This window comes from Perca fluviatilis, chromosome 6, assembly GCF_010015445.1.
Source record: "Perca fluviatilis chromosome 6, GENO_Pfluv_1.0, whole genome shotgun sequence".
NCBI lineage: Eukaryota > Metazoa > Chordata > Actinopteri > Perciformes > Percidae > Perca > Perca fluviatilis.
In genome coordinates this window covers 21,969,510-21,989,967 of record NC_053117.1, presented here as the reverse complement: position 1 = coordinate 21,989,967, position 20,458 = coordinate 21,969,510, and the positions used below count along the sequence as shown (strand labels likewise).

Below are 20,458 nucleotides of genomic sequence, written 5' to 3'. Positions count from 1 at the left end.
AGATCTCAATTATGCATTGCATGCAAGACAGCATTTCTGAACATAGGGGGTTGGGATTTCTGCTAAAGTAGGTTTTACAAAGTGGTAACTAACAGGCTGCCTAAACATTTGCACATTCCACATCTGTTAAATGAATCCGAGTACTATACAACTACAAAAAAATACATCAACAATATCAAAGACAAAATAGATTTAAAAACACTAGTTTTATTTATTGAAATCCCCACACAGCAAATTAAAGTGTAGCATTTACAGGAATCAGAGCAAACTATTTCCACATCATTACATACTACATAAAGAAATCCACCATATCCAAATCCTTTGGAGAAAACACACAGGGACAAATAGACAGTCACTTATTTAGAGTTCAGAGTGTTACAGAGAAAAAAAAAAAACACAATTACAAGTCAAGTAGTGTTTTGTATCATGGAAAAGCCCATTTAAACCACAAAGTAAACTATAACAGTGCAAATTGTCTTTATAGGCTTATGTCTGTCTACACTGTTTCCTACAGCCTGTTTAATAATATTGCACACACACACTTATTATACACACCTGCAGAGCCAAACAGCTGCTGATATCTTACAGATTTTTAAAGTGCTAGCTTGGAATTAAATTGAGAGCCAGCCTGCTAAATATTTGGTTCTAAATGCATTACTGAAAAGCAGGCTAGCATGCATTTAAATTTAGAATCAGATGAGAGGTTGAGATTACACGCCTTTTATCAGTTCTCTATAACTACATAAAACTGTGCTGTGACCCAGAGTGAAACAAATGAAAAGAACCCCCCCCCCCAAAAAAAAAAGAACATTCAGCTGTCTGTTCTGTAATTAACATGAATACATTCTGTGATGAAAATAAAACCGTAAACCTGTCCTGCAAATTCATAAATGCATAGACGTGTTTTAAAGATGATTAAACAGTCAGTTTTAAAATACAGGAATCAAGGTTCAGGTCTGACCTCGGAAAATTGGAGTGGAAATAATTGACAGAAACACCTGTGAGACATATGCACAATCACAGAAATCCAATATTTCATTGTATGTAAGATCATGAACTTAAGTGTTCTAACCAAAAACAAAAACCCTCATATAATCATATAACCAAAACATTTAAACTGACTACTCAAACCAACACCACAAAAAGGAGGAAGTAAAGGTTGTTAGTACCATTTGAAAACCACTCCCTTGACAAAGGCAGCTGAACAGGGTAGCATCTGCTTACAGTAATTTCCACCAATAGTGATACTCTTTCAAGTGCACAAGCAAACACCAGCTAATACACATTTAAGATGTCGTTTTGTTTTTTTTTCACTGAAAATAATATACTCTGGATTAATATGTACATGGAAGTTAAATCCAAAAATTGTAGCAATATCATCTCATTATCTGACGTTAAAGAGAAGGCGGAGATATCGAACAGACTGTTACAAAGCTGCAAATCAAACCAAACGTGTTTCTGTGAGGAAAGGTACAGTAGTTAAGGTTTTCCAGGCCTGACAGATAGAGGTAGGTAGCATTGGGTCCCAATCAGGGCCAGACACCTGAGAAAACACACACTCACACTGATTACCCTAACCCTCCAGAAATCAAAATAAACCTGAATGTACAAACAAACCCATGTGCAGGCACATATACAGTATACGTCTATACAAAAACCGAGTGTGGTTGCCCAGCAAACAAAAACAAACAGTCTGTGTAGTGTGCTCTCTTAGACTTGGATAACTGAGCTGATTTAATCAAAGCCAAATCAACCATTTAGGTGATCCGTCTGATAGCCAACTCACCGGTGACATACTAATATGCTACACTTACAAGTGTCTGCACTGCAAGTCAACAGTGGTTTAAATAGTAAAAAGGTACTGAACAGTGTGTTTTGTGATAGCACTTCTTGTGAAGAACCTGAATAGCCGTTTTAAACTGTGTTTAAAGGCTGCTAGGCCACAGAGTGGTGTGTTGCACTTAAGTCAGCACCAGGACAAACACGGTTTGGCTATTTGTGACTTTGCAGCTGTCAAACTGACATTGACCACAAGTACAGTGTTCTGGTACCTGGCTGGTTTTATGGTGTTATAGAGTCACATGCAGTGCAGTGCAAACAGGGAGAGGCTTTAAAATCCAAGTAACTTCTCCAGGATTACCTTTTGTTAGTAAGGAAAGGTCAACGCTTGTGTGAATGTTACAGTCACTGAGACATCAATGTGCCAGTTTTGTCTACAACATTTAAAGTGAAGAAGCTAAACTAGGTAGTGATTGAAATGTGATGATTGTTATCATGTGCGAAGTTTCATTCATCATATTGTGCAAAAACAGCTGAACATAACTGTGACAAGGAAAAGTAGTGTTTTCTGTGATGAAGTCAAGAGTAAATGCGTAGAATAAATACCATTAACTGTTATAACTTTGACACCAGTGTCTGTGATCAAACTACCTACAGTAAAAACTCATACAGTATTTAAGTATTTCCATAATGCTTGTGCAATGACACCAACATCTGCTTGCTAGAGCAAACTAAGGGACCCATTTCCTAAAAATACAACAAAAAGGCACAAAGGCGCTAGCTTCATAGTAGCTACAAGGCTTTCAGGTCCACAAAGATAACATCTTACCTATGCTGCTACATTTAGACAAATAGTTAAAGAAAAGAGCCAAGGAAAAAAAGATCACCCAATAATTAATACACACAAAATAATCTATAAACCTACTTGACACAGAAAGGGTCAGTGTAAGATCAAAGGCGTTTCATTTTAAAACAAAGATTTAAAGTAGTTGCAGACTAACTTTGCAGGCAATTCTGATACAATAACAGCTAATCGTAGCTGGCAATTAAAACCACGTCAAATACAATTAACAGCTACAGAGCCTTTGGTATGTAGAGAAGAACTTTCACATACCATGTACCAACCTCTGAAGACATTTGTATGTGGACACTAATATTCAGCATCATACTCTTGTGTATGAATCATACATTATACACGCCAACTCTAAATAGGCCAGTCTCTGGCACAAATCCTATTTTCACATTAAGAACCAAAGGCCCTAATCACATCTGCCTCATCTGACCTTCAGAAAAAAAAAACATTTGGATTGTACTCCCATCACCCTGTCAATGAAACTTCCAAGAACATGCCAACGATTAAACAGATGCAGGTCTAAATGCATCAACATGCTCCATCCCTCCTCAGAAGGTCAGTCTCTTAGCCGTGATGAACTCTTCCAGTTGAACCTTGCCGCTGCCCATGAGCCCGAAAGCTGGATACATTGTTCCAGAACAATCCACCTGCCTCTCATAAAGGCACCTCATGGTGTCGGCATCGTAAAAATACACCCGGCACTCGTCGTAATCTAGACATACACCCAAGCGCTGTGGCATGGGTAGCACACGGTTGCCAGGGTCACCGGAGGATGCGTTTGCTGTGGAGGCAGAGGAGGATGAAGAAGTCTTGGGGATGAAGAGTTTGCCCATGCCCAGGGTGAGGAGGGTGAAGGGCTGGGAGAGCTCATAGCATGCATCTTCACTGCCGCTGTCATGTCCACTGTCATGGTCGTACCTTATGAAAGGAAGAAGATGATGAAGAGCGAGGACAGATGGGCATGTTTTGAAACCTATGTCCAAGTCAGAATCATAATCATGTGTAAAAAAAAAAAAAAAAAGGAAGAAGAATGATGCTCTATCCCAATTCATTCCAAGGGTGTGAAGAATAATTTACCCGTAACTAATGATTTTCTCAATTAATCGTTTGGTCTATAAAATGTCAGGAAATAGAGAAAAGGCCCCATCACAATTTTCCAAGTTAATGTATTTAAATGTTTTGCTTTGTCTGACAATGCACACAAATACATTCAATTTACAATTTTTAACAAACAAAAATAGACCATGCTATTACTTATACTTCCATATTTCTTATAAAAAAAAAAAAAAAAAGAGAAAAGATTTATGATTTTTCCACATATGTTCTTTAGAGGGAAAATGCATACTTGACCTTTAAATGACTAGTTGAATGCTGCCAGTGTTTATCCAATTGCATACATTATATAATTACCATAGAATTTAAATGTATTTACGTTAATTAATGTGTTCCTTTACATGCTTTTACATGAGCTAATCCGGTGAGAAAGGCAGGCTTTGTCTGAGAGTAAGCTCTTTACAAGTTTATACTGGTTCACTTACATCACAGGATTAGGTATGACTCAAACACACTTATCTCCAGGCTGAGATTGTGTCTGTGTGTGCTGCAGTCAGGTATGCAAAAAGTAAAGACAAACTGAATGTGTACAACTTTGTTTTAGTTTCTCCAGGTCTGTTGATTATGGACAAATTATAGATGCTAGCCGTGTGTTGTGTATGTAGACATGTGCTTGCACTTACCTTGGGCTGCTGGTATCTCTTGGATTGTGAAACCATTCAAGCAGCTTTGAGTCAGAGGCCACTCCAACTTTAACCATGTAGGAGTACGGCTCCACCTTGAAGGCCCAATAGTGTCTGCAAAACAAAAGAGCAATTACATTTTTTACTGCAAGGACTGGAAATTATGATGACCCATTGATACACTAATTTTCTGATTTGTCCTCCGACATCCCTGGTGGAAATCACTGTACAGTGACTTTCTGAATGGAGGTAAAGACAATAAAAATGGTACAGAAATGACAGTTTAATAATCCCACCACCTTGTGCTCGAAATAAAGGTCCATCTCTGCTTCCTCCTGCTTAATATTTTAAATCCAGACAGCATGACATATTGATAGTCTAATTAACAAGTTACCGGAAAGTTTCCACATTGTGTGCTACACTACCAGACAAAATCTAACATTGAGGCTCACTTCGCAATAGTAATTTGTTATGTAGCAAATCAAGCATTCTGCTGGACACAACTTTTTTTTTTATACAAAGTCCTAGAGTTGTCAGTTTTTAGCATACCTTCCCTGGGAGATGCCCATATCTCCAATGATGTAGTCTAGTCCGATGTAACTGCCCGTCTGCACACGTTCTGCTGCAAGGAGGAAGGCCATGCTTGCTACGCTCTCCACAGTGTCCCGTCGCTTGTTTAGAATGAGCCGCTCCGTACTGAAGCCACACTTGTCGCTGAACAAGAAACCAAAAGCTGTATGTGAAGCGATAGAGGGTGAATGAGGATGGACAAATGGGAGAAAGAATGACAGAAAGGTGGACAAAACAAGGAAAAGGAAGGTGGAGGAGAAGAAGATAACAAGAGATAAGAAATCAGAAAGGGTAGGAAAAGAAAAAACTGATTAAGTTCTAATGAAAACAGAATTTGTGAGCATGTACAACTTGAGACAGTAGTTTGTTCTCTCAGGAATAAACAGGCTTGTAAAGGGGTAGGGGACAATAGCTGACACATGAGGGCGCTATAGCACAATCTAAAAGAGCTACACAAAGACCTACTCCCTATCGTCATCACGCAATGAACAGCCATGAAACCATCCTCATTTCTTAGGTGCAGCTGTCATTTATATTCATCATCTGGGTTCCATTAAATGCATTCTATAAATAGTTTATGGGCCAGAGGCCACAATTACAATAATCCAGAATACATATAGGCTGACATGATTATGCCTGTTCACTCAACCATCCCCTGTAATCCAAGGTCTACACTGGGGAAGACCAGTTCATTTGCATATGTCTAGGGAGGTCCTTCCAACAACTAGGCCATGATAAAGATAATAGTGAGCCTGTCTAAAGGGTGAACAATGAACAGACAACAATGCTGCAGCAATGCTGTTATGAAGTTATGTAGTAGGGATACACCGATACTTACCACTAGCATGCCTAAATCCAATACCAAATCAAGTGCCATGTCAGAAACTTAAGCAAACGGGTGCATACAATTATATATTATTGTATTCTCTAAAGATTAAAGTCTTGTCATTGGGTTTTATTTTCAATATGAAATGGTGATAGCGACATCCATGTTGTAAAATGTATTTAATAATGTAGTTTAATAAATAAAAGAAAAATAGGGGCAAACGTAATTGATGCATGAAATTTGTCCCAAAGCAACAATATTTTAATTTGACATCCAGTTAGGGGAACTATGCAGTTTTTTTTTTATCTTAATTTACCTTTAACTCAACAGCTTTGGAGTCATTGGAATGGTTATAGGACTTTTTTCGGGTCGAATGGTGGCCGTCTCGCTTCCCCCTAGCGCCTGTGAGCGGAAAAGCCACCCTTGCAACTTTGGGCCGCCTCAAACCAGACCTTGAAATCTGTGGGTTCAGCAGCAATGTGCTTTTCACACGACCATATTAGCCACTAAACATGCTGGTTCCATTTTGGGCTTTGAGGGGCCGAATTATATCCTGCTCACCAAATGACTATCGAGACCGATAAATGCTGACAAGCAAAGAAGTAAGTGCTTACATATTGCAATGTCAAACATTTGTGTCCACTCATGCTTCGTCGTGAGTAGCGGTGTGTGTATAAGAGCCAGCGTATGTTTCGTCATCTGCTTTTCACCCTGGCCTGAAATTTCACCTCATTACTGACGCACAGTGAATCCATCCACTCAGTCTTACACGAACCAGAGAACACAGGAATGTGGAACACAAATGACAAGGCTTGTGCGGGACACAAATCAAAGCACAGCCATATCAGATCAGGTAGTGACATGGCATGTGTGCAGGCTCCTGTCATGGGAGGGGAAAATGTGGAGTCTGAAGTCTGTCAAAACTTAGTGACAATACCATAGGATACAGCATGAATAATCAGCGCAAGTAGTCCAGAGCGAGGAGAATGAAATAATTGCCAAGCAGAATATAAATCAAAGTGACACAGTCCCTTGTTGGGATGATACAATTTGAATTCAATTTCAGCAGATGGTTGGGGATAATGATGGTTTTTAATGAATTCCATCTCGCATCTGTCAGGCAAGCTTAAAATACTTGCAACTGCAGGTTTGTAAAGTGAGGTAACAAACTATAAAACAACAAGCTTAACAGACATATGCAACAAATCTTCTGGAAAAATCCACCCTGCCTCTCAGGCTTACCAGGTGCAGGTGGTGTGTGGAAGGTGACCTCAGGGCTGTGGGGGCTGAACATAGAGTTCCTGCAGCTTCGGACCCTGAACGAGTACAGGCTGTCCGGTTCCAGGTCACACACCACAGTGCTGGGACCATAAACCCTGTCTGTAGCCCTCCAGACCCCACTGTCCTCACCGTCCTCCTGCGATGGGGATTGGCCCGGGCCGCCGAGTCTGGGGAAAAAAGGAGTTTATAGTCAAGTAATTTACATTTTTCCCCACAAACCTATAGCTCATCTGTGGCTCAACGCAGTATGTTTGCACCCACCGGCGGTATTCAAGCACGTGGTGATCTGTAGGTAGGTGGTCATCAGACAGCCTCCAGCAGATTGAGGCCTCGTTATAGACCCTGCTATTGGACAAGTCAATCAGAGGAGGGTCGGGAACTGGAGAGGAGTAAGAAGCAAAACATAACCAGTTAGTAAAATGTTATGCAGAGATGGCAACACGGTCATCATAGGTCATGCTCTAATGAGTTGTAGTGAGTCAACAAGTGGACTTTGTTTTTCAGTTGTGTGCGACATGGAAGGGGGCTAAAATATTGTGTGTGACATGTGTGTGATATGCAGCCAACAAAATCAAATTTAAAAAAAAACAAGCACAGAACAATGCATTTTATTGTTCAATTTTGGCAAAGTGTTAACACATAACGCACATGACAGAGGTTAATGCTTCAGAACTCCTCTCTGGTGATTAGCAAGATGAAACCGATCTAACGCATACAATGGAAAAACTACCATTTAAATTGAAGAAATTCCAGTAAAATCTCCTGCGCCTTAATGATGCTTAGTATAGGGCTTCAGCTCAATAACTTTGGTTTAAGCAAATGCTGCAGTTTGAGTGAGGCAAAGATTAGATTTGTCAGGATCAGGACTATCCACTCAAGACAATGGACAAGACTGTCTTGCATAATGGAGCCTGTTAAGAGGTTTTCACATAGACTCCCTGCCAGGAAAAGCACTTTGTAAAAAAACACCCCCACCACCAACACCCCCTCTCTCTTCCTCTCTCCCACTTTCACCTTCCCTTTTTCCATCTCTGTACCATGGCCACTTCACACCACTTCCCTCTTCATCCATTCCACTTACTCATCACATTGTCTTTTTTCTCCTCTTGGTGGTTGCAAAGATTTCCTTCTGTACGCATCAACCTTTACAGTCATCTACAGAACAGCCCGCCTTCCATCCGTCCTGATTTACAACATAATCCACTCCATTAAACTTATTTATTGTTCTTAGCCCAAAGCTAATTTTTCCCCCAGAAATAGAATCACATTACTGTAACAATGTAGGTCACCGTCTTTTTCGCTCTAAGATCAAGGCCTTTTTTTCTACACACATCATTCATTCTCCCTGTGAGAATTCCCCTCATCATCTCCTTTGTAATCTTTCCTCTGTCTAGTTCTCCATCTTTTGACATTCCTAATCACACGCTTTCCATACAGAAAGATTCCCTTTGCCACTGTTGCCGAGCTTTCTGGGCCTCCAAAGTCACTGGTGACAAATAGGAATTCATGTTTTCACAGATGGACCAACAGACAATAAACAAACAGGACAGACAGACAGCCATCCATCCATCCAATACAGCAGGCAGTCAGTTTAAGTGAGTTTAGTAACTTATTGATCACATATAGGACAGGCTGCTGACAGACACAAGACTGCAGGGAACTGTTCTCTCGTGTCCATTTTCATTCCACTACGACTGGACTTTGAACTAGTCATATCTTTAAGAGGATGTTTGTTAAATTAAAACTTTGAAAGTGAAAATAGTTGAAAGAAGCGCTGTTCTCAGTCTGACATTTTAAGGAAACTCCAATTTGAAATGGACTACAACAGGGCATTTACACTTAACACAGTATTTCACAGCCTCTCAAGAAGCAGAGCATGGGGTCAAAATCTGCAGTAGAGCCACAGCTGGGTTACATGGGCGAGCACAAACACGCCGTTATCCAAGAGGGAAAGATACGACTACAAAACGTTGAGCAAAATCAGACGAGTACAGCATTATACACCGACAAGATGGCTGCCAATCATATTCAAAACTTGACAATAGGATATTAAATTAGAATTACTATATTTTCTATGACTGTTAAAGAGGACAAGACATTCTCTAGGACAACAAATAGAAACCGCTTTGCTGTCAGTTGAGACACATTTAAAAAATCCATTCCAGGTTTTTCAAAAAGACATGCATTTAGATTCCTGTATAATAATAATAATAATAATAAAATTACTGCAGTGTATAAACGCCCCTACAGCTTCTTTTCGCTCTCTGAGCTCAGACTAAGAGCATCAGCAACTCCTGCAGGCCGCTAAGATTAAAGACTCATCAATATGACCGCCACCCAACTGCTGCATGCAGCACTTTCCTAAAAGGATGCAGCAATGATTCGTTTAGGGTACCTTTTTTATGACAAAGCCACTTTCTCCAGTACAGTGATTACAGGAGAGTGGAGAATCAAACTTTTTAAAAATCAGTTTAAGCTGAAAGCCTGAGATGAGGACTGAATAAAATCTTTGATAGGCTTTTCTCAGGGTAATGTTTACCCAAAAAGAAAACCGCAGAATAGGCAATGGGACTATTTAAAAAAAAAAAAAAAAAAAAAAAAAGATTTGAAAAGTAGATTTAGTTCCACTTCAAAACATCTTCACATCATGTTTAGTATGCACTTGATTATGATAGATGAGAAGAAGTTATATAGAGATCATGTCTCAAAACTGTTAGACACAAACCATAAAATAAATAAAACCGCAAAATATTATTTTTGATTTCTATAATAATTTGGTTTAACACATTAATTGAATTAGCCCAGAAGGATGTTCAAAGACAAATATGCATGTACAACTCATTCTGTAAAACCTGACTTTTCCCGTCATTTCTGTTCATATTAAGTGTGGGCTTGCAACATAACACATTTCACCCATTGCTCTTTAAACCGCTAGTTTTTAAAGAATTTCCCTTATCAACTTCACTGTAATTAGTTTAATGATTATCCAACCGTTTCTTCTTTTAATGAGTACAGAAAGTGGTCAATTTCTAGTCCACTGGTCCATGAGTCTGGACAGAACCAACCGTGGCCTTGGAGATAAATCTCACATCACTGATTTTAAACAAACCAACAGGGCTGCTCCAGTGTAGCAACAAAAGCCCACAGCGACAAACTCACCAACAGTCACAGAAAAATGTCAGTTGTTTGGCTGCATCCACTTGAGGGATAATGGCTCCACGGAAAAAAAGACCTTAGCTTTGTCTATGATGTCAGCAACGTTTGTTTTTTAATGCAAAAGTCTGGAAGCACAGCTGCCACTCAAATCTTTTCTTTTACCATTTACTTTAGACAGACCATCTTATCATTTACATAGAGCTCTTTTTTCAGGATGCCCTCAACCACCAACTGTCTCTGGCTTACTATGAGTGAAAGAACTGTCACAACTAACAGTCACTATCTGCTATAATGCTATTGAATACTGCTCTCCCCAAGTCACTGGCACACACTGTTGTCAGGTTAGGCAGGAAGTTCACTAAAGGAGTGTTGTGAAACAAGCCTCAGCCAGATGTCATGAAGCATCACTCAGCCGTAATGAGTCTGTCTCAATCTCCAATCCTATCATTACGCACTTAAGGCAGGAATGTGAAAAGGTGGATCCAATATAAACACCATATTATGCCTCTGTTAATGCAATAATATTCAGTTTAAAGTGCTCATATTATGCTTTTTGGCTTTTTTTTGTGCACGTTATAAGTTTACAAAAGAGAAAAAGCCCAAAGTCCATCCCAAAGGGACTTACCATCTCCAACAGAAAACAGTGTTCACAAACTGCTCCAAACAGCTCTATTGTAGTCCAGCCTTTAATTCACTTTGTAACACATCATAATGCTCGCCTGGCTGCTAGCATGGCACGACCTCATGCTCTGCAACTGACAAGCTAGCAGTACTTACTGCGCATGTGCGACTCCCAACAAAAATGGTACAGAAGTGAGATGCCTCACTCTGTAACTAAAAACAGAGAGCTCAACACACCGGGTGAAAAGAGGAGCTACAGCAATGTGCAGTACAACAAATATATGGCGTTTCCTGAAAATTAAACCACATAAACCTATTCTGGTACAACCTCTAAATATAATTATGAACCTGAAAATGAGCATAATATGAGCACTTTAAGTGTGCATAATGGAAATGTAATATATACACAATTCTCCAGCTTTAGATCAATATATAGGCAGACTTTTGACCTTTGCTCTTGAAACCTTTGATTATTTGTGGTGTCTGATTTAACATGTATTTAACCTGCCAAGTTGTTCAGTCCTTTAAAGCTCTTTGAGATTTGGCAGAAATAGTTGTCTATACTCTGATGTGCTCTGTTACAGACAATCTTAGGAAGGTACAGCTCTTTAGTTTGGAGTGGAAAACTCATTTCACCTGTGCTTTGACAGTTGAGTGCTATGCTGCAATATGATCTGACACATGCATATTCCTGTTGGCCGAGCATCAGTCTTCTATAACTGGTTTCTATTGCCTTTCCTTCTGTCTCATAACACTTCATCTAAAAATAGTGTGAAATAATTCCTCCAATTAATTTTCTTTAAAAAAGTAAGTATGTCAGTTAATGAAAGAAGTATGTATCCTTTCATTCCTGGAAAATTTACAACATGAACAGTCCTTTATAGAACAAGCCTTTGTTAATCAGCAGACCAGAAAAAAGCTTCACAGAGCAGTAAAATCCACTATGTGCGTATCCAGGTTTGTACCAGTTTATCCCACAGATGACCTCTGACCTCTTAGCACAGCAAAGACAAGCAGCTTATTCTGACCAGTGTGGTTTAAAAAAAAAAAAAAAAAAAAAGGACTAGCTTATTTAGTTAAACCAACTTTTTAAAGTGGCAAAGCTCTGCACTATAAAGCAAGTTATGCCATGGTCTAGAGGACACATGAACAAAGAGAAAAGACCTCTTTTTAGAGCTGAATTGAAGCAGAAAATGTCACCATATTTTCTTGACATGAACTAATGGTCACTTTTCAGCCAATCGTAGTTAAGCTCTCATTGCAGCCAGTCCTTTAACAAAAGTTTCTGTGAGACAATGTGTGTAAATACTACAGTGGAACAATGTACTGCATGAGAACAAAGAACAGGTTTAAAGTAAAATACAAGACAAAAAGTTCAAAAATTGAAGCTTGTTTTGTGTAACACTGTCAGAGTGTCGCAATTATTGTAATCGGGGGAAATTAAATCATGAGGCACTTTGATCACTTTTATCTCCCACCATTTAATTGAAATAAATGTGTTTTACCTCCACCAAAGCACATCTCTTTGAGCAGAGTTTCTTCTCTAGATGTGTTCAGCACAAACTCATCAAAGCAGGGGTCAGATGCAGGGTGGAAGGTCCTCAGAGACTCTGTGGCCTTCTGGATTCTGAAAACATACAAGGCAGACATATAACATGATCAAATCAATTAAATCAAATCAATGGAGGCTTATCTTTATTAGCATTAAATTACTTTTGTAAGTTCACCAAATACAGTGAAAAAAAAAAAAAAATAAAATAAAAAAAAAAAGATACAAAACAGGACAGCTATTCACCGCAGACAAACTTTCCCCATCAAATGTGTTCTACCATATTTAATCTTGTACTCTGACTTTCATAAGTGCAAAAGAGGATTGAAAACCAAGTCCCTGTCGACAGGAGGAAAGTGTAAAGGCCACAGGATCATGCTCGAGTGAAAACGTTTCTCAATTATCCAAAGCTGCTAATGGAGATCAATTAGTCAGCTTAGAGCAGAAGACACAGCACTGAATGGACACTGCAAGTCTTTCGTTAGCATGCAATCTGTGCACGTAGCTTTGTCTGTTCCTGACACACTCCAGTCAGCCAAGCATAATCAGATGGATGCTCTTAACACTAAAATAAACAGACCAAATCCCACTTGTGAAATCCACTGGGAAACTGGAAGGCATCGCTAATGATAAACTGTATGTGTGCAACACAACATGAGTCATAACACATTTCAGTCTGTGACCGTGGAGCTTGTCAAATAATCAGGTTTGGCTTCTGTAATTTGTAGTAATTTATATCTGGCAATCATTACCAAGATGATTAATTTGACAGATTACTGCAATTTACATTAAGGATTTTAGTGGTGAAAACTGAATAACCACTCCTGTCAGGCCCAGCCCAGCTTCCTGTTATTAGGTTGGAGGAACCCTTCAAGACACCAGAGAGATGCTTAAGTGCACTGTCCATTTTCTAGATAACATTTTATAGGTAATATTAATTGCTGGCTTCTTTCTACTTTCCAATCGCAACTGACACGTATTTAGATTTTAAGTATCTATTTTACAGAAGTAGTACAATTTATTTAGTGATTGTGTAAGGCCCCTAGAAATGTTTCAAAGCAAGTATTCATGATTGGATAAGCAACCAATCAGGAAAAATAACATCTTTTGTTGTTTTCTTTAACATTCAAAAACTTAATCTGGACTCTGTTGGTGTGGCCTGATCAGATTAGACTGGCAGTGCTGGCAACAAGAGCGAAAAATTACTGTCCTCATAATTTGATCAAATGTTGCTAAATTCTGATTGTTGCTCAGAAGGATGTAACGTCCCACTTTTCTTTCTTCACTGTTGGGGACCAAGAAGCTGGTTAAACAGTGATTTGGCTCAGATTGAGTTGACTGCACAGACAAAAGGATATTGGCCTACATGTGAATCCCAAAGCCAGTTTCACCAAACTCCTACAGGCTGCTACTTGGAAGCAGAGTCCCTAAGATGGAGATTCTACATTCAACATGTGGAGGACACGGCAGACTGGTGGTGAGACAAAGAACTGCTTCACACCTGTGAGAAGGTTGCGCTTTCCCATTGGCTGTCGGGTCTTTGAATGCACCACCCCGCCACTAGGAGGCGGAGGTAGGATAAAAGCTGTCAGCACTGTGTGTTTCTTCGCTCTTTCCACGGTGACCCAGGTCACTACAGGAAGCACTCTAGTCCGGACTAGCTAGCCAGCATCACCTCGCTGGTCGAGTTGAACTGGGACAAATTTATATCGGTCTGATATACAAAGGGGATCCGAGGAAATACTGGCCGGGTATTCCCTCCATCTGCAGCGGGTTTAATCAGCCTGGATTCAAGAAAAGGACGGCGTTCTGTTTCTTGCTTGTCGACATGGATTACGTCCCGCCCACTGCTCTGGGCGAAATGGATCGTTAAACTCTGGCAGGAGATTAACTGACAAACAACGCACACCGTAAGGCTTTACACAGTTCTGGGCAGATGTTAGAACTAGTGCGTTTTGGTTTGTTATTAATGAGCAAAGGGTTTGCGACCGCTGTGCCATTAATGTGATCTGATTGTAATCATGTATTGGCCATATCTGGTTACTAATCTGTTGCTGTGAATGTATAACTGATCATTTTACCGTTTGATTCTGTTGTGTTAAGTAGCTGGGTTAAAACCGTAAGCGCTACCTGCTAAACCACTCCTTTGAAGGAGTTTAGTTACTGTCTGCGAGATAATCGCGGTGAATCAGCTGTTAGCCACTAGAGTGGTTATAGTGGCCGTTTCCCTCGGTCAATCAAAAGTCTCAGTCTGTCCTAACTACACGTGGGGTCCAGACCTGGGTGGCTGAGGGAGCTGGCCATTATCTATAACTAAGATCAGAGTGTTTCTTTTCCTCTTTATTCTGTTCCTTTTACTAACCCACACACGGACATATAAGCTAACCACGTAGCCCCCGAGCTAACGCTGCTAACTTAACCACGTGGGATTTGTATAGAGCTAATGGGTGATTTAGCATATGGTATAAACATGTGCGTTGCCTAGCAACCCCCACCTCGGCTTCTTCCGCTCCTCTCCGTGCACTCAGCACCACTACTGCCCTCTTGAGGCTAAATGGTTGTAACTCACACACACACACACACACAACACACACACACACACACACACACACATACGCTACTGATAATTGTGACATTAATAAATTCGATTATACTTAATTAGCAGTTTATTATTTATTTGTTGTGATAATTGCTGGTCGAACGGATTACCGAAATCACCCCTTCCTTTAATTCCTTTTAAAAGGATTTTTACAGAAATGAGACTGTTCCACAGTTTGATTATTGGTCCCTGACTAGCAGGATGGTGCCCCGTTTTGATTGTTTGTCGATTTGATACAGTTATTAATAACCATATTCATAACTTTATTAATATTGATAAAACATCTTTTGATAATTTGCCAATGATCAAATCTGTACCCTACGTGAATCCAACACTCCGTAACGTCCCACTTTTTTTGAAACAAACAGTTTCAACTTTGGCAGATACTTGTGTGGTCATGACCCCATCACTCAGGGAAAGAGGTTGATTGAGATACATAAGAACTGAAATACATTTTCAGACTTTAATTGTTTGTGTTTCCTGGCAGGTTTACAGTTAACATGATTAGAGATGCACTGATAAACGGGCCAGTGACCGGAATTGGCCGGATTTCACGTGCTCGGCCATGACCTGCGACCGGCAGGTCAGTCTGACATATGCCGATTTCATGCCGGTCAATGCTACAGTTAACTGACAACATAAGTTATACGAGTCACAGTTCTCAAGTACGCACGCACACACGGACGCGACAGCACAGTCTCTTTTTCCTTTCAACTTTTCCGCCGTGTGTCGCGAGAACCCGCTGGCGGTGTGAAGCGCGTGTCCGTGCTATTCTCGCACATGTAGGGAACCTCATGAATTAACCTGCAACATGTCAGCTGTTTGGAAATCCTTCAGCGTGTGTGCAGAAGATAATAGGTTTGCAATATGAAACACCTGCAAGGAAAAAGTAGGGCGTGGAGGGACGACACCAAAAACCAAAATCACATTTTGTTTTAGTTGGATATTTGATGTGAAAAGAAGGAAATGGTTCTTACATTGCACTTTAGATGTGTGTCAATTTCCCACACCAGGAGTAATTTATATAGTTCTATTTTATAGTGATCCATTATCTGTTAAAATAGTTTTCTATGTTCTGTGCAAAATGTTCTCTTAAAGAAAAGATAGAAGGGTGCTCAGATAGCTCAGTTGGTAGAGCAGGCGCCCATATATTAGAGGTTTAATCCTCAATGCAGCGGGCCTGGGTTCGACTCCAACCTGCGGCCCTTTGCTGCATGTCATTCTCCCCTCTCTCTCCCTTTTCATGTCTTCATCTGTCCTCTCAAAACAAAATACAGGCCGAAAATGCCCAAAAAAAATAAATAAAGAAAAGATAGAAAATAAATATTTGTGTGTGCTGTGAAGTGGTTAGAAAAAATTTAATCGGAATCAGCTAAAATCGGTATTGGCTGGCCTAACTCAAAGAAAATTGGAATCTGCCTAGAAAGTTGTAATCGGTGCATCTCTAAACATAACTTTTCTGATTTCTTTTTCTGAAATTACCCATTAACTGATTGGCCTCATATCCATATTACCAAACAAATGTATATCTTGGATGTAAAAATCCATCCATCCAATACATTACCAAATTACCATTACATTCTTCACCATTATTTAAGTTAAAATGTCAGCATCACCCAGCTCTACTGTACCTGATGTGTAGCTGCTTTGCAGTCTGTACAAAGCAGGACTGATCCGTCTCTTTCAGCACCTCCTGAGCATAGCCCACTAGACCACTGTTCTCCAGCATGCCCTGGTACTCCTCCACCTGGGAAATTTTATTAAAAAGCCAGGGCATTTACAATTACATTTTGTAATTCCAATTATTGAAACAGGTGGATTTGTATTGAACAGCATCCTCAGAAAAACATCCCAGAAAATATGCCCCCTTCTCACACCTAGTCAGACATAAGGAAACGATTAAAGTGATGGTTCAGAGTAATTTCACCCTAGGGTCCTTTGCACCATGACCTTGAGCCAAACACCCCCCCAGAAGCTTTTTTCACCTGGGTCTAACATTGGGAGAGTTAGCGTAGAGTAGGGTTATCAGCTGAATAGCTTAGCGCAGAGGCTACTGGACCCATTTTACTTTCTCTGTAAATAGTTATAATGCTATAAGTGGATTTGAAAGTTTGTAAGTACACCAGAAGTTTATGTAAATAACACTTGCCTGCTGGCTTCTGCTCTCTGCTGTTGTTGCTGCGCCGGTAAGTATAGGGCGCTTGGCCTACAAATTACAACACCGAAAAGAGATGCAACAAAAATATATATTTTTTAAGTAAGTGCTGTAGTATAACTAGCAGGAGACAAGTAATAATTGAGGTAAGTTTGGAGACATTACCTTATTTAATCATTAAATTAATAAATATTTTTGTTGTATCTCTTTTCGGTGTAGTAATTTATAGACGGCCCTAAGCACTCGTCTAAATGCAGGTAGCAGCAGCAGCAACAGAGAGCAGAAGAGAGCAGGCAAGTGTTCATAAACTTCTGGTGTAGTTACAAACTTTCCAATCCATCGTTTTATGAGTATATATCCCTATTTGCACTAGTGTAGAAGTTTGGTATCATTTCGGGCATTATTAGTGGGGTCATTTATATACAAACGTGGGTCCATTAGCCTCTGCGCTAAGCTATTCAGCTGATAACGCTACTTCACGCTAACTCTCCCAATGTTAGACCCTGGTGAAAAAGTTCTGGGGGTGGTGTTTGGCTCGAGGTCATGGTGCAAAGGACCCTAGGGTGAAATTACTACGAACCATCACTTTAAGGACATACTCTTCATGGGTTGATTTATTTTTCTACAGGTAATATGGTGAGTAAAGGAAGCATGCATGTAGAGGATACTCAGCAGAAATAAAACAGTCCTGGTATTTCATACCTGAGCCTTAAGTTGGTCCAGGCGTCGGTTTCTAGACTGTTCGATGGACCTTAGCATCTCGGACTTCCTCTCCTGCAGAGTCTCAAACAGACGCTCAAAGTGCTCATTGGCTTGACGCTCTGCTAGCTGGCCATTTTCCTTTAAGAAGATATTTTTGTTATAAATTGTACAAAGCAAATCAAATGTTCTTCTCATATATCCCTCCCAAAATGCACACACTATAAGCATGTCTTCAGAAGGGCCAGAGTATTGCGTCAGCCTATAACTTTGTAATCATTATCCTCATTTTCCAAGTATTACAATTATTATAACTATTACATTATAACTATTATAGAGTATTGAGGCAAGAGTGAGAGTACAGTTACAATTTTACTGTATTCAACTACAATTAATCCACATTATGATTGTTGTATCAAAACTCTAGACAGACAGACAGACAGACATCAAATCGAACAGAAAAGCGATATGAGCACTACCCATTCAGGAGCAGCATCAAAGTAAAAAGGGAACAAGCTGAAGAGGCTGAAACCCAGACATACAGGAGGGAAACTAGTAGGCAAATTCTGTTTCCTTGTTTGTATGGTTTGCATACGGTTTGTTTAGTGACCTTCCTTTTTTGTAAGGAGCAATTGTTCCTCAACTTAACTGACTGGTTTTGTGAGAGCTATGTAAATATTTGTATTCTGTAAGAAAAGGACAACAGACACAACAACAACAACTATCAACTAACTCGATTTGAAGGGGGTATAAGAGATGTGATTATGGGAGTGGAGTGAAAAAAGGACCTGCATCAGCATGAGTCAGCTCTCTCACCTCAGTCTGATTGATGAGCAGGTCAAGATCAGTAATCTGAGTCCTGACTTGGTCCTCTTTGCTGATGAGGTAATGGATACTCTTGGCCAGCTTCTCCTGTTGAGAGAAAAGATCAGCAGCATATACGGTGAGTTTCATAAGGTCCTGAAACTCTGAAGCACACACCGACACAGCACTAAGATGACAAATAAGATATAACTAACACACCCGAGGTTACCGAGGGGATATCTGCCGCCCTTAACACAGCATACATACAAAAGTTCATTAAAATACTTGCCATTTAAAAGGAATAGAGTGGGATTTACCAATTTATACTTCGTGCTCACATTCCCAAGCTCTGACATGGGTCACAGCATTTTCCTCTCATCTTATATCATATTCACAACTGCAGCTGTTCTGGACATGTGCAGAGTGTCCTGTATGACCCTGTATGTGAGAGCCTGTTACCATGGGTGCAGTGTGTCAAACAACATTCCCCATCACAATGATATGCATTACTGTTCAAAGCAATTGAAACCCAAACTATTTCCTGGCTGGCAAAGGATTCCGGGACTGTTCAGGACATCAGATACATCTCCCAACAATTTGTTAAGACAACGCATACAAAAATCATGGGGAACAAAATGTCTCATGAAATAGCAAGCACCATAGTGTTTGTGTCAACACACACACACAAGCAGATTGAATTTCACACAGATTCTGCCTCGACTTGGTGAACCACCTTGCATTAAGTCCACAACGCTGTGTGTTCATGCCAACATGATGAAATTAATGTTCAATATATTTCACTTAAAACTAGAGCTGGGCAATAGAGAAAATCAAATAACGATATTTTTTACCAAATACCTTGATATCGATATCGCAGATATTGTAGGGTTGACAATTGGTGCTTTCACAAATTTACAAATTCAAATCATCATAATGTGGTAAAGGCAAAAAAAATAAAAACAGCTAGGACAGTCTGGTAAGTTCAGAAAATTACATCACTTTACTGTAATGCAGCGTGTCAAACCAGGAAAAGACAACACCACTATCCAAAATTTAAGACCATATTATCTAGCCACATATATCCTTATATTGCGCAGCCGTACCTATAACATTGTGTTAAAGGTTTGATGTTAGTTTGTGTTGCGTAGTGCTATCCTAGCAACCAGATAGTCCTAAACACAATCTCCTGACAGTTTTGTCTCCACATAAGCTGAAGCAAACATTGAACTGATTGAAATTAATTCTACCGAGTGGCAAAAATTTGACAACCACACGTGAGTCCAATTAGTTTAAACCCGCTTAACCAGCCTGGGTTTCAGTTTCTACAAGAAGAGAGATTGATATCTACGGCCTAGTGCACGCCACCACAGGTACAGGCCAAACATTAATATTACAGCAGACGATGAGAGATTCAGGGATCAGTCAGTGGGCGGCACAGCACAACAAAAACCCTGCTCTTAAAGTTTTTTTTGTTAATAGTTTAGCTATGACCCAACACGAATCCCACTGAATGGGAAGATATAACTCAACAAAAGGCCTTTACTCCATTTCAGGTTATTAAATTGAGTTCTGTAGATCTAGTGACTCTAGGCTTTTGAGAATCAATATGTACTGAATATCATCACAAAATGGTTGTTATTGGCAATTTCAGTGTATTAACATCAATCATTCCAAGTTCCACGGCTGCTTTGCTTGGCCACGACTCAATTTCAAGCCTTTAACAGTGGCATTATGTTCAAGCTCAGTTTAATCCTTGTAACCATAAGACAGTACTGTGTTACACCCAAAATGACTGGTCACAGACGGCAACAAAACAATTCCAATGTATAC

The 20,458-nt window shown here is 39.8% G+C and overlaps 1 protein-coding gene across 9 annotated transcripts in view; it reads right to left on the bottom strand.

Moving 5' to 3' along the window:
* Nucleotides 1-385: 385 nt before the first annotated feature.
* Nucleotides 386-20,458, bottom strand: part of trim36 (tripartite motif containing 36) — a 34,005-nt gene continuing 13,932 nt past the window's right edge. For all 9 annotated transcript variants that reach the window (XM_039803375.1, XM_039803376.1, XM_039803378.1 and 6 more), the window contains 9 exons: nucleotides 18,641-18,736; nucleotides 17,828-17,965; nucleotides 16,602-16,717; nucleotides 12,328-12,449; nucleotides 7,307-7,424; nucleotides 7,007-7,212; nucleotides 4,918-5,101; nucleotides 4,369-4,482; nucleotides 386-3,550 (listed from right to left, as the gene is read on the bottom strand). In XM_039803375.1, the coding sequence (XP_039659309.1) occupies nucleotides 3,181-3,550; nucleotides 4,369-4,482; nucleotides 4,918-5,101; nucleotides 7,007-7,212; nucleotides 7,307-7,424; nucleotides 12,328-12,449; nucleotides 16,602-16,717; nucleotides 17,828-17,965; nucleotides 18,641-18,736 (1,464 nt within the window). In that variant the 3' untranslated portion in view covers nucleotides 386-3,180. The remainder of the gene's footprint in view (nucleotides 3,551-4,368; nucleotides 4,483-4,917; nucleotides 5,102-7,006; nucleotides 7,213-7,306; nucleotides 7,425-12,327; nucleotides 12,450-16,601; nucleotides 16,718-17,827; nucleotides 17,966-18,640; nucleotides 18,737-20,458) is intronic.